This window comes from Monopterus albus, unplaced genomic scaffold (assembly GCF_001952655.1).
Source record: "Monopterus albus unplaced genomic scaffold, M_albus_1.0 scaffold199.1, whole genome shotgun sequence".
NCBI classification, from domain to species: domain Eukaryota; kingdom Metazoa; phylum Chordata; class Actinopteri; order Synbranchiformes; family Synbranchidae; genus Monopterus; species Monopterus albus.
Genome location: NW_018128079.1, coordinates 187,157 through 201,003, shown reverse-complemented (window position 1 = coordinate 201,003; position 13,847 = coordinate 187,157). Strand labels below are relative to the sequence as shown.

General features: G+C 40.9%; 2 protein-coding genes across 6 annotated transcripts in view; one reads left to right on the top strand and one right to left on the bottom strand.

The window, feature by feature from the left end:
- Positions 1–7,759, bottom strand: part of LOC109970503 (protein NipSnap homolog 2-like) — a 34,745-nt gene extending 26,986 nt beyond the window's left edge. For 4 of the 5 annotated variants that reach the window (XM_020618076.1, XM_020618078.1, XM_020618072.1 and 1 more), the window contains exons 1-3: positions 7,674–7,756; positions 7,108–7,230; positions 4,427–4,523 (exon numbers count right to left, since the gene is read on the bottom strand). In XM_020618076.1, the coding sequence (XP_020473732.1) occupies positions 4,427–4,523; positions 7,108–7,141 (131 nt within the window). In that variant the 5' untranslated portion in view covers positions 7,142–7,230; positions 7,674–7,756. Of the gene's footprint in view, positions 1–4,426; positions 4,524–7,107; positions 7,291–7,673 lie in introns of all 5 variants that reach the window. The other variant, XM_020618073.1, reaches the window with a different exon arrangement.
- elnb (elastin b) overlaps positions 7,706–13,847 on the top strand; it is a 21,117-nt gene continuing 14,975 nt past the window's right edge. Inside the window, exons 1-11 of the mRNA XM_020618033.1 lie at positions 7,706–8,020; positions 8,140–8,164; positions 8,294–8,560; positions 8,698–8,718; positions 8,879–9,130; positions 9,256–9,276; positions 11,764–12,147; positions 12,765–12,830; positions 12,910–12,957; positions 13,100–13,162; positions 13,381–13,446. Coding sequence (XP_020473689.1) covers positions 7,706–8,020; positions 8,140–8,164; positions 8,294–8,560; positions 8,698–8,718; positions 8,879–9,130; positions 9,256–9,276; positions 11,764–12,147; positions 12,765–12,830; positions 12,910–12,957; positions 13,100–13,162; positions 13,381–13,446 — 1,528 coding nt within the window. The remainder of the gene's footprint in view (positions 8,021–8,139; positions 8,165–8,293; positions 8,561–8,697; positions 8,719–8,878; positions 9,131–9,255; positions 9,277–11,763; positions 12,148–12,764; positions 12,831–12,909; positions 12,958–13,099; positions 13,163–13,380; positions 13,447–13,847) is intronic.

Genomic DNA, 13,847 nt, shown 5'->3' with positions numbered 1-13,847 from the left:
TTAAACCAAACAAGATGGTTTACAATTAAACCAAACCAAAGAAGAGTGGCAAACAGTTTACAAGACACAGTGAGTAGTAACAGTGGCAGGATCTAAAGCAGAGAAGTGACTGGGTCTCGTTTGTCAAATCGAGATTCAGTAATCTGTCATACATAAATGCTACAGTGGTGGAAAGTAATAAATTACATTTACTCACGTACAGTATCTAAGTCCAATTTTAAGGTATCTGTACTTTTCTTGAGTACTTTCATTATCTTCTAGTGCATACTTTGATTTCACTACATTTTAGAGGCAAATATTGTACCTTCTGCTCCACTACATTCATTTGATAACTTAGTTACTTTTCAGACTCACATTCACTATAGAAAATAGAATATGATCATCTCATTTTATTGATACCTGGTGGGAAATTCACAAAATACCCATCAGTACTTCAAATTATAATCATATAATGTAGTTAAAATGAGCTTTGCCTTTACCAGCTGCAACATTAAATGAGATGTGCACCATAATGCATCAATTATTATAATCCAGTAGGATATACACTAATGTGAAATCTGCTATTCTGCATAATTAATACTTTTACTTTTGGTATTTTAATTATATTTTGGTGCTAATACTTTTGTACTTTTAGAACATTTTGACTGCAGAACTTTTACTCGTAACAGAGTATTTACACTGTGGTCTTGCTGTTTTTAGCAAAGTAAACAATTTGAGTATTTCTTGTAGTTAATTCACTGTAGTTAATGTATGATGAGTTCAGATTGGTTTCAAATAAGTTCCCAACCTTCATAACCAACTTTTCACTGTTAAGAAAAAAAAAAATCTGAAATGACCACATGTGGGAGAATTTTTCAAAGGCCTAGATTCTTGTACATACAACAATCACTGTACAGCTGGCAGCACTGGCCTGCAATGCCAAACCTCACCATCACAACAATAAGAGCACATCCTGACAGTGATCTAAAAGTAAAACTCACAAATCCTGTTGGCCCTGTCATGCACCTGACTGCATCCCTCCATGCAGTGAGAGATGAATTACTGCTGCACTAAGTCATTGTTAAAGAGTGCGTGGGGGGCCTGTGGGCTTGCTGTTAGACTTGGGTCAGCAACAAAAGTCAATCCTACCCAGACCTTTGGACTGACGTTCACCAGCACTCTGGCCAGTTTATCAAGTCAAACGAGTGCACGTCTGTCTGGGTCACTCCTTTTCTGTCTCCCTCCCTTTCTACCTCCCTTTTCCTTTCTATCATCTGCTTTCTCTCCCTCCATCACCCAGAGGGGGTAAAAGACCATTCTGAAGGGGGTGAGCAGAGGTCTAGTTCACACATGTCCATATATAGGCAACAGACATTAGGTAAACGCTAGGTAGACATTAGGTAAACTCAAAACAGGCGCTACTCAATCGACCACTTCATTTTTAACACGATACACTTCTCTGAGCTGGCAAGGATGCGTGCACATGGCGTTGCCGGTTGTGTGGATGAATGTGGAGAGCAGGTGGATGAGTGAGATGGTGTGTGTTTGAATGAACCACACATATTAGTGCACTGATGGCCATATTCATTTGAAGAATAACACCTCAGCTTTGTTTAAAAAATGTTGGCAGCAGAAACTGCATTTTTGTACCCTAGGGGTATTTTTTTCTTGTTCCTGTGAACCACGAGCCAAAAAGAGACGGTGATGAGATGAAATGATGTCATGTAACTGCAATGCAAGAGAGTGTGATAGCAAAGATAAGAACAACAACTGATCATTTAAACATTCTTTCCAGACAAATAAAAGAAGCAGAAATCTCCCCACACATTGAGGTGCCATTGTAACAAGACAGTCAATGTTATTAATTTCATGTGTCAGTGGTCATAATGTTATGGCTGATCGGGGTATAACGATTTTCTCATTGTACAAATTGCAACATACTAGTTAATCTGACTACTTCCACGGTTAAAGGCTCTTTTGACCTTAAGTCAGTCTCAGGTTTCCGACTGAGGGAGTAGTTATAGATTTTACTTCTAAGGTGCTCTAACTAAACACTACATTCTGGATTCAGTGAATATGTATTCAAAATAAATATCTGCAACAGTAATATATGGCCTAGCCAAGCCTACTAGTGTGGGTTAGAACTATCATGTCAGCTGTTGCTTTCGGTAATTGAGAATTATGTTTCTAGCGTCTGACAAATGACTTCGTAAATATGTTTTGTACTACGTTTATTCTTGGTCATATTCTTGGCCAAGTCTTTACTTCATACCTGTACTGACGATCACAAGACAAATAACGCATGTGGCTCTCAGCATATAATTTTAATTTCTACGTACCCCAGTATTATTTCACTGCATAACCATGTAGTTCCATCAAAGCTGAACACAAAATATAACAGTTGTGAGAATGGAGCAATAAAACTACACTTTAAGACCAGTTATGGGTGCTCAGGTAACACTGCCTTGCTCCTACTTTCTCTCCAACACACACAAACATATAGATGGACATACACAGATAGACAGTGCAAGCACATACTCTTTCCGTAATATTTACAGCACAATGCTTTACTAATCGGACAGCTTTGGACAGAACTCAGAGCCAAAGGCTTGTACATGATCACATCTACGAAATATTTCCCACATTTCAGGCTGTTGTGACTCTCATTGCTGCAGTCAGTAATTTGAGAGAAACTATTTATCAATTCATGTGGGTCTCATGGCTGAGGCGGCAGTTATAGAAAGCTCCACGGAAAGCCGGTTTGATAATGGGATCACTTCTGCTGGCCACTTCTAGCCCTGTTTGGCTTATAGAGGTGGCCATGAGCCATGGGCCATGGAGCTACAGACGAGCAGGATTTATAAGAACTGACAGTAAAATGGCTTAATATCTGCTCGTCTAATGTTAAGCTACATTTCTCTGCTGCAGCATGAGCGCACACCCTCTTTAACAAGGTTCAAATGTTTCACCCATCCTCACTCTCAGTGGTTGGGTGCCATTAGCTCATTCACTTCATCCCACTCCAGGCTCATTACTACCACACAAAGAAAATGTTTCAGGAACTTGCCAGACTCAGACATCGGCCCTTAGGAGCTGGGACAGGACCAGCCAGCCCAAACATGGAGAAAAGCCCCAGCAACACTGCTGAATCAAACAAAAACACTGATTGTTTCCAGGTACGCCGACTGGTGTGTCTCTATGGCAGCTAGGACCCTGCTGGTGAGCAAAACCATGGGGCTTTGTGGATAAAGCTGCTCTTGTCCAGAGGTGACATACTGAGCAGATGACATCCCTGATGATGTCTCTTAACATGATGCCACTCTTTGTCATTAAGGGATAACCATCTTATCGTGGTTCAGTGTGAGTCTCCACTAAGAACCTGGCACTGAGATGCTGCGGAAGGTACACTGTAAACTCTAGATCTACTATATCTTAAATTTAAAAAAAGCCAAGAAAAAAAGGCAATCCATCACATCAAAATGATACTGATCTGTCCCATCATGCTTATATCTTTGCTTTTTGCTTTTCTGCCATTTGTCTGGTCCTTATTTTTATTTCCTCTCCCTTCCTGCCTCTCCTATATATAGTTGTAATTCTTCTCCTCTCCAAAAAATCTGTCTCACTCATGCAGATGATGCTATGACCTGACTTCAAGGTCAGAGGAATTCACTTCTTCCAGATATTATCTTAATTGACCAGTCAAAGTAAAGCAAGATTTCATTTCAGGTTTTCTTTCCATCTATTCAAATAACTTTTTCTTAGAAGCAAGCTCTAATGAGTGCCAAACTACCTCCACCCCTCTTTCTGCACACACACACACACACACACACACACACACACACACACACACACTTCACACAATAGGCTACAACTATTATGTTTGTCTCCATCCATAAATTGGTGGAAGTTATAATTCAATTTTTAGCAAGGCACACGTCTTGTACAGCTATATTTCATAAATGGATACAAAGGTTCATGACATGTTCCTTAATGAGTCACTACACTTTCCCACAACCTAAACATGATACTGTTTGGAAATCCATAAGGAACCTCTGGCACAGCTCCCTTTTTCTTTTTGAGGTAAAAAAGAAAAGCAGAGACCCCCAATTTTTACACAGTTCCTTGGCTCTCACACATCCTTCTTCTCCTCCTCTCTCTCTCTCACGCCCCCCCCAACCACCCTCCATACTCTTTAAGAGAGCAGAGAACCAAATAAATGCAGCCTAGCAGTCATTGGGGAGTTAGAACAACCTATTTGGTTTAATGAGGTGATCCAGTGTGTTTTCTCTCACTTGTTCCTTGTCTATCTTTCTCTGCGTACCTCTTAGACAATTTCACAGTGCCCTGTCTTGAATCCTGTTGAAGCTTGCTGGGCATAAAACCTGGAGCTTGGCAGAGGAGGGGGACAGTTGGGACTGAGATGGCGAGAGGGATGGTGACTACATACCTACATGGAGTCTTTCTCCTGGCTCTGTGGAAACCCTCATTGCAAGGAGGTGGGTCCTCTTTACGGCATGTGTGTGTGGCGGCCAGCAGTGCAGCACCTGTGGATCAAGTATCACATCAAGTTTATGTAGTAGTTTTGGGAGAAGAGGGATGCATGGACTCAGGTCCAGATTATTTACCTATAGTTTAGTACATCTTCTGTATAATCTGTTCTTTTATGTAGATTTTGTGAGCTGCAGCAACTATGACAATGATAATTAATCATGATTATGATATTAAGGCTGTCTGACATCCTAGCAGAAGTCTGTGATAAATAACAGCAGGGTTTTTTTTTCTTGCACACTAGGGGAACTTATTTAAGCATAATTTTACTGACAAGAAGGAACGATATTTTTTGCAGTATTTTAAGTGGATATAAGGGATATCATGACCATTCCTGCAGTTTTTAATCTTGTCTTCAAGTCACTGAAGATGTTATGAGGTCAGGACTAAGAATGTGTGAATGCATTTGTCAACTCTGAAAAGATATAAAACTCACCTCCAGTCTTGCTGTCAGATTAACAGCCTGTGGGGGATGTTTTATGGAGCTTGTGTTGAACATGCTTTCCTGCATCAAATCCCATTTTTAAATTACTGCCAACTGCTTGTTTCTCAGTTATAAACAAAACTTTGTTGACATTTCTGATGAATGCTGCTGTAACTTTCCACACAGTGCAACTGTTAGCTATGTAGTATTCGATTTCCAGATGTTTATCTGGATCAACTGTGAAAGTACTTTTGTATGTAAACATGTTAAAGAGTGACAGCAGTCCTTAGACAAACCACAGTATAATGACAATGACTGTTCTTTGTGACTTTACAAAGCCCGAGTGCATCATTCATCACAACTCTCCGTCCTCTTGAAACAAGAGGTCTGGACAACATGGTTATTTAATAAGGTGCTATCCTTCCTATCTTATTTAAAGTTCGAATTAAATCCACCTGCTCTAGACCTTATGCCACCACATCCCGTCTCACTGTCTTGTCTGTTTAAGTTGGCTGATCCAAGGACATTCCCCTCATGCTCTTCCTTGTCTTGTCAGAGGAGAGCACAGGTAGTTTAAAATCCTGTTCCAGCTGTTGTGAAATTTGAAGTCATGTGAGGTCAGGCTGTGCATGTTCAGTTTAAATTCATCTTAAAATCAACATAAAAAACTGTTGCAGTGCACCTTCAACAAGATTTAAAGTCTACAGCAGTGCTAGCAGCCCTGTGAGGCTGTAATTATCATTGAAAAGATAAACTAAGTATTGAACACATTTAGATTTTGACCTGATGCTACACAAAATGTCAGGGGAGTTCATTAAAAAAAAATGTTGGCTCGTGACAGTGACAACTCATCTAACACTTGTTGAGATGCCTCAGTCTCTGGGAACCATGAACATCTGTGCCAAAGTCTGTGCCAATTCAGCTAGTAGATGTTGAGATATTTCGCTAGATTGTCAAATGTTTTGCAACAAAGCCTGCTGAGTTCCCTGAGGATCATTAATGTCTGGTGAAAGATATTTCACTTGACACAAAAGTTGTGAACCAATCAATGAACTGACATTTTCATCCCTTGAGCCACACTCGCTGAGAAATAAAAATATTAGCAGTTATAGCACAATATCATGAGCAGAGTAATAAAATGAGACAAACGTGATTAATTCAGTAATGAGATATTATTGTCATAGTTGAAAATCTGTCTTTTCTTAGCAGTGAACCTTGGACGATCATTACATTTTAAAAAAGAACATTTCATCTTGATCTGAATTGGCTGCCAAGCCCTACTCCTGTCTTCTTTTATTATCTATTGCAACATGTTTCTGGTGAATGTGCTTGTATAGTTGTACTTGTCCACCGTTTCATTTGAATAAAGATTCCCACCAAAACAACAACCACTTTTGGGGGACGAGGTTTCCGTTTTGCAGAATCCAGGGGGCAGAGTTGAATGACTGAACAGTTTAGTTATTTACTCTATACTGTTAATGTGCTGTACATGGCAATACTGTGAGATCAGTAACTCACATTCTTTAGGAATCCCCTGCAGGCCTCTTCTTTTCACATCTGGACTGTGGGATCTTAAAAAACCTTTCCATTTATAGTTGTCCCTGTCCATGTTTCTATCTTTTGCTTATCGTGAAAGCAGAGGTGCAGAAAAATTGTGAGAGTTATGACTTAAGATACCTGCGGTCTGGATGAAGAAGTGCTTGTTATCAGCTACAGAGAAACTCAGACACACAGCAAAGGGTTGATAATCGCTACACCCAAGCACCCATATAGACACAATGAACACGAGAACACACATTGTTTTCCACTCTGCTCGTGTGGCATCAGATACTGTTTGTTAAATGTAATCTATGTTATTTATACAAATTACGCCTCATTAGTCCTGACTGATGACTCATAACTTCCACAAATTCTGTCATCTGTTTGGAGTCAAACAAGGAAAACAGTTCATTAAACTGCTATGTGGATAACGCAGCTGATATAAAGATCTTTTTCTGCCCTAAACAAATTGTGCAAATTAGTTTTACTCAGCAATAACAGTAATACAATTAGTTACTTCTTACTAGAACACAGTTGCAGAGAGATGAGTTATCACTGAAACAATCTATACTTTTTATTGTGACTAAACTGGTTCTGTGTATCAGGTGTATTGATACCTGCTGGCACTGGTGGAGGAACTGGAGCTGGCATAGGAGCTGGTGCAGGACCTGGAACTGGTTTTGGACCAAGTGGGCCTGGAACAGGATTTGGCCCTGGAGGAGCTGGGACTGGATTTCAGCCTGGTGGAGGAATTGGACCAGGAGGAGTCAGTGCTGGTGTAGGAAGCTTTGGACCAGGAGCTGGGGGAGGTGGATGTCATTTGTGTTTTCTGTTCAGTTTTATAAAAGCTGATTATGACTTCAGTTTGATGTTATGTGATACAAATGAGGACTGACTGAGAGAAGATACTGAATTATATCACTAAAAGTAGCATACAGACATCAGCTATCCAATGCTGTTGTGATGATGAAAAACATTTAAGACTTTCATCAGTCACACAACAACGTTTCAGATGTTTTGTTTAAATTACATCAGTGACTCAAGGAGATCCGGGTTACAAGCAAGGCAAAACAGAGGGTGTGCTTTTGTGTCTTGCATATAATAAATCCCTTATATACGATGTGTTGCAGCTTTAACTTTCTGTGTGGATGGCTGGTTTGTCTTCATCTACTCATTCACTCACAATGCTGCGGTGACTGTGCTCCTCAGGGGGCTATGGTGGTAAAGCACCAGGAGGAATTGGCCCAGGGGGAGTTGGACCAGGAGGTGTTGGGCCAGGTGGAGTTGGTCCAGGTGGAGTTGGAACAGGAGGATTTGGACCGGGGGGTGTTGGGCCGGGTGGAGCTGGAACAGGAGGATTTGGACCAGGAGGTGTTGGACCAGGTGGAGTTGGACCAGGAGGTGTTGGACCAGGTGGAATTGGACCGGGAGGTGTTTGGCCAGGTGGAGTTGGACCAGGAGGTTTCAGTCCTGGCATCTTTGGTCCTGGAACTGCTGGACAGGGAGTTGGACCTGGAGGTATTGTGGCTGGTAAGACAAAAAATAATATTTTGATTGTCTATTTATTCCACCATCTATAGAGCAAAGTCAAGCAAGATCTCCATTATGCTAACACTGATTTACCTGTCATAATTTCTTTCTTCGTACAGGTGGAAAACCTCCAAAAACAGGTAAGTCTTTTAAGGCTTTCATGAATTCTATGCCTGGAAAGGGTCCAGTTGTTTATATGACGTATGTAGGAAAAAACCTGTAGACCATCATGATGACTCTGGTCCACTGAAACAGTGTAGAAGTATATATGAGTTTTCTTGGTATCTTACTTACCTCTAGGTGGAGTCGTGTCAGGTGGTTTTGGACCAGGGGGTGTTGGACCAGGTGGATTTGGACCAGGAGGTGTTGGAACGGGAGGTGTTGGAACGGGAGGATTTGGACAGGGAGGTGTTGGACCTGGTGGAGTTGGACCGGGAGGATTTGGACCGGGAGGTGTTGGACCAGGAGGTGTTGGACCAGGAGGTTTCAGGCCTGGCATCTTTGGTCCTGGAACTGCTGGACAGGGAGTTGGACCTGGAGGTATTGTGGCTGTTAAGAAAAAATATCTGGTTGATATTTTGATTATCTATTTATTCCACCATCTGTAGAGCAAAGTCAAGCAAGATCTCCATTATGCTAACATTGATTTACCTGTCATAATTTCTCTCTTTGTACAGGTGGAAAACCTCCAAAAACAGGTAAGTCTTTTAAGGCTTTCATGAATTCTATGCCTGGAAAGGGTCCAGTTGTTTATATGACGTATGTAGGAACAAACCTGTAGACCATCATGATGACTCTGGTCCACTGAAACAGTGTAGAAGTATATATGAGTTTTCTTGGTATCTTACTTACCTCTAGGTGGAGTCGTGTCAGGTGGTTTTGGACCAGGGGGTGTTGGACCAGGAGGATTTGGACCAGGTGGAGTTGGAACAGGAGGATTTGGACCAGGAGGTGTTGGACCAGGTGGAGTTGGACCGGGAGGATTTGGACCGGGAGGATTTGGACCGGGGGGTGTTGGACCAGGGGGTGTTGGACCAGGAGGTTTCAGTCCTGGTATCTTTGGCCCTGGAACTGCTGGACAGGGAGTTGGACCTGGAGGTATTGTGGCTGGTAAGACAAAATATCTAGTTAATATTTTGATTGTCTATTTATTCCACCATCTATAGAGCAAAGTCAAGCAAAATCTCCATTATGCTAACATTGATTTACCTGTCATAATTTCTTTCTTCGTACAGGTGGAAAACCTCCAAAAACAGGTAAGTCTTTTAAGGCTTTCATGAATTCTATGCCTGGAAAGGGTCCAGTTGTTTATATGACGTATGTAGGAACAAACCTGCTTTTTTGTAAACATGCTTGATTGTGAGTAGTGAAAAATGACACATGCAACCACAAAAATGATGGCAACCTTTAATACCTGATTGCCTTATTTCCAGAATAATGTGCAACAACCACAATACTATAGTTATTATAACAGATCACCTATTAACATACATCATGTGACCTTCAAACGCTCTCTCTTGCTCCCTCTGCATACACGGATCAATGGTCAGCCTCTGTTCTAGCAAATGTTTTTCCTTTGGTCAAGTCAGTGCAGCAGGATAATGATTGCATGCATGTACCTTTATTTCATCTCCTAATTGCATCAAGATAACAATGTATTGTTGAGAGACCATCCAACAACATATGCACACAATACAATGATAAAGGCTAATGGATTAGCAACGGCAAGTCCCTGATAAAGGATGGAAGTGAGCACATCAGTCAGAAAGACTGCTTTGCTTTGCAATTTCAGGCCTTTCTGTTTTTCATCCTCCGAGCATGTGAGTTGTCTTTGCGGGATGAGGAATGTTAGTGATAATATCCAAGCAATATTTTGTTTTGTTTTGCCCCGTGCAACAATTTGAGTGGCAGTGGGTAGAAAATGGGTCAGTGTAAGAACAGAGAAACAACTCCTACAGTATGTCACACTTTCCAGTTTACCAAAAGTCTGGCCATCTCAGCACACACATCTACTCTACAAAATAATGCCTACAAAGTATGTGCTGAACTGCTCCACCCTGGAGAATAAGACAAGTAAGCAATGGGAAGCATGCATTCATAAAGACTATACTGTAATTTAAAAAAATCTATTCAAGGCAAAGCTCAGAAGTATTACATGAATACAGTGACCTTGAGCTGTTTATAATTAGATTACATTTGAGAGAAACAGATGTGTTGTTGTTTTGCAAAGTTGAGAAACTATGAGTGAGTGACCTGGTTTAAAATCTTGTATTTTAACATGAAGTATCATGTGTACAAGTTCTCTTTCAACAGGGAATGAAATCATTGAATTTATATTTTGATGTTGCAATAGCTTTTTTCAGAAAGAATGAATCATATTGTTCTCCCAGTGGTTCTCAGCTGTTTCCCACACAGGGTTCAGTTTCTCTCTGCAGTTTTGTAACTGTTACTGACCCATCTACAGTCAAACCCTACAAGAGATTTAAGATGTTTTAAAGTCAAGCATGAGCACTTCAAACTAATTTTCTAACCTTTCTGCAGAACAATGAATCCTTTTCAGGTTTCTGTTACAAAAGGGTGGAGTTGCACAGGGACAGACTGAATTCATTAATGTATGATTTAAGATATTGTAGTCACTAGAGTATGCATAGTGAGCACTAGTTACTGTTCCTCTATTATCTGCACATTATGACGCAGAGGCCTTGGGGCAGGAAGTTAGGGTGGAGGAGCATTAGGAGCAGGATGCCCCAGGACAGACAGAGGTCAGGGAGCTGGAACAGACTACAGTGCATGCCTGGAGGTCATTTGTCTACATGATTTTTACATGACACCAAAAACAGGTTTAAAATTATAGGTCTGTTTCAGTGCATGAACAAATAAATGTAGGCTTAATAACAGAAGGTGATCTCCAGGTGTTTTTAATCCATCCATTATCCATATTGCTTATCTTGAAAAGGGTCGAGGGGGGGCTGGAAATAATCCCAGTTGACACTGAGCAAGAGGCGGGGTCCACCCTGGAGTCTATCACAGGGCTGACATGTAGACAAACAACCACACACACCCACACTCACTCCTAGGGGCAATTTAGAGTCACCACACATCCTAAGATCCATGTCTTTGGATTGTGGGATTAAGTACCTGGAAAGAACCAGCGCAGGCACAGGGAGAACATGCAAACTGCACAGAAATGCCCCGGCTTGGCTGGGACGCAAACCCAGAACCTTCTTACTGTGAGGCGACAGTGCTGGTGTTTTTAATACAACAATTTAACTATGAGAATCACTGAACAACATATTCAATTTATTCACAGCTTTAGGCATACCAGTAAAATAATAAACAAGCTGCTTTGTGTTTCAAGAAAAAATATAGCTAACTCATGCTTGTGTAACTTCTACATACAACATTTCTTGGTGGAACATCATAATTTGCCTAAACAATATATGTGGCATCTCTTTTCCAAGAGACCACTCATCATACAGTTTTAAATATATTTTTACCTTGCTGGATATATGTGTAATTAACAAAAACTCTGTCCTAACTAGGGTAGCTATGGAGGCTATGTAGGTGGTTATGAACCAGGAGGTGTTGGTCAGTACCCCAGAACTAGTTTAACTGGGCAAAACCTCCTAAAACAGATAGCCACCATCACCATTTACACAGTGGTGGTGGCTAGCTTGATACATTACACAGTTTTGATGACTAAAATATGAGTGCATTTTATACTTTGTATTCTCTGATCTTAGGTGGTGCAGGAGTTGGACCTGGCGGTGCTGGATTTGGACCTGGTGGCGCAGGGGTTGGGCCTGGTGGTGCTGGATTTGGACCTGGCGGCACAGGATTTGGGCCTGGTGGTGCTGGATTTGGACCTGGCGGTGCTGGATTTGGACCTGGTCGTGCGGGAGTAGGACCTGGCGGTGCGGGATTTGGACCTGGCGGTGCGGGATTTGGACCTGGCGGTGCAGGGGTTGGGCCCGGTGGTGCTGGATTTGGACCTGGTGGTGCAGGATTTGGACCTGGCGGCGCAGGGGTTGGGCCCGGTGGTGCTGGATTTGGACCTGGTGGTGCAGGAGTAGGACCTGGCGGTGCTGGATTTGGGCCTGGTGGTGCGGGAGTTGGACCTATTGGAGGTGGATTATGTGATTTCATTATACGCTACTGTACACAACATATATACAGTATGTATGTATTTTAATAATGAGAACAAGTTTCACATAAGAAGCAGTAAAGATTGAAAGCAAATTAGCGACATACAGTGAGGAACAGAAGTATTTGAAAACCCTGCGATTTTGCAAGTTCTCCCAGTTAGAAATCATGGAGGGGTCTGAAATTCACATTGTAGGTGCATTCCCACTCTGAGAGACAGAATTAAAAAAACATTTCAGGAAATCACATTGTATGATTTTTAAAGAATTTATTTGTCTAGCACTGCTGAACATAAGTATTTGAGCAAAATCGCAGGGTGTTCAAATACTTCTGTTCCTCACTGTACATTATATTGACATTATTGTAAGTCATTAGTTAACAATCAGTTACACTGTATTTCTAAGGAAAAGCTTATGGTAAGTATTAAACATAAATGGCCTGTAAAGTGATTCCTGTTTAACTTTTCAAGTTACATTAAGTTTTAAAATGATAACTCTAAGAATTATCAGGTAAATAAAAATGTTGATTTGCTATTTCACCATTTTCTAAAAGTTGTATTTTGTTTACTAAAGTGATTTTTTTTTTCATATTCCAATTCCAGCGCTGCCACAGATTGGCACTCCTGGGGCAGGAAAGACCAGTGGCAAAGCATCAAAACAAGTTCCAGGTAAACTCCAAAAGATGATCAACCACAAACACCGAAATATTCTGGGCAATGTTCTGAATTTGAGTGTGCTGTCATGTAGGAGTTGGAATCCCTGGACTCTATCAAGGTGGATTTGTACCAGGCCAAGGTATGTGCTAACACTTACTATATATCAGACACACAGAATATGTGTTAAACAATACAATAATATATTATTTTGAGGTATTTCATGTGTTTACAGAACTTGTACAAGTTGTGTGATGTTTCTGTCTTTTCATCTCCTGGGCTAGGTTTCGGGGGCCGGGGTGTTCTCCCTGGAGTGGCCATAGGATCTGGTCTTGGGACTCAGACTGGTGTGTGTGCTCTTAGTCTATTACAGACATTGAACAGCTGTCTATGGAATCACTATAAACTGGATTTGTTGAATACACAAAGGAAGGAAAATAAGACTTTTGATGCACTGTGATGCTCCTTGGTACACAGTGCTTTCATTTAACACTGATATTTCTTTGAGGAAGATTATAGTTTAAATTTATATGTATTTAAAATATTTAACAAATATTTTTCGCAGGGGCTGGAGCATTTGGACAAGGAGGTGTTGGACCAGGTGGAGCAGGTGGAGCAGGTGGAGCAGGCAGTAAGTGTGATAAAGTCTGAAACTGACACACTGTGTTACAGTACAAGCAATTTTTTTGTGTATGACTTTGAAACGTATTATTAAAATATCAAGTAACAATATGTAACCCTTTTGCCACCCGGCTCGTTATAGTAAGGGAATAGCTACTTAGTGCATACCCCTCTAAACTCAAAAAAACAAATTGGCAAAAGAGACATTCCAATGTAAGAAACTTTGTCTAGGGTTCAGTATGATCCTCACCTTTAAAACATCAATTGGAGATTTCCCAGAAATGATATTACTTCAAATAACTCAGAATACGTATGTACTTTGTTACTTGTAACTTATGGACAATTTTTCCAAGGACTGTTTCACAGTGTAGAAACAATAAACACACACACTAAACACAGTTCAAGGTTGTG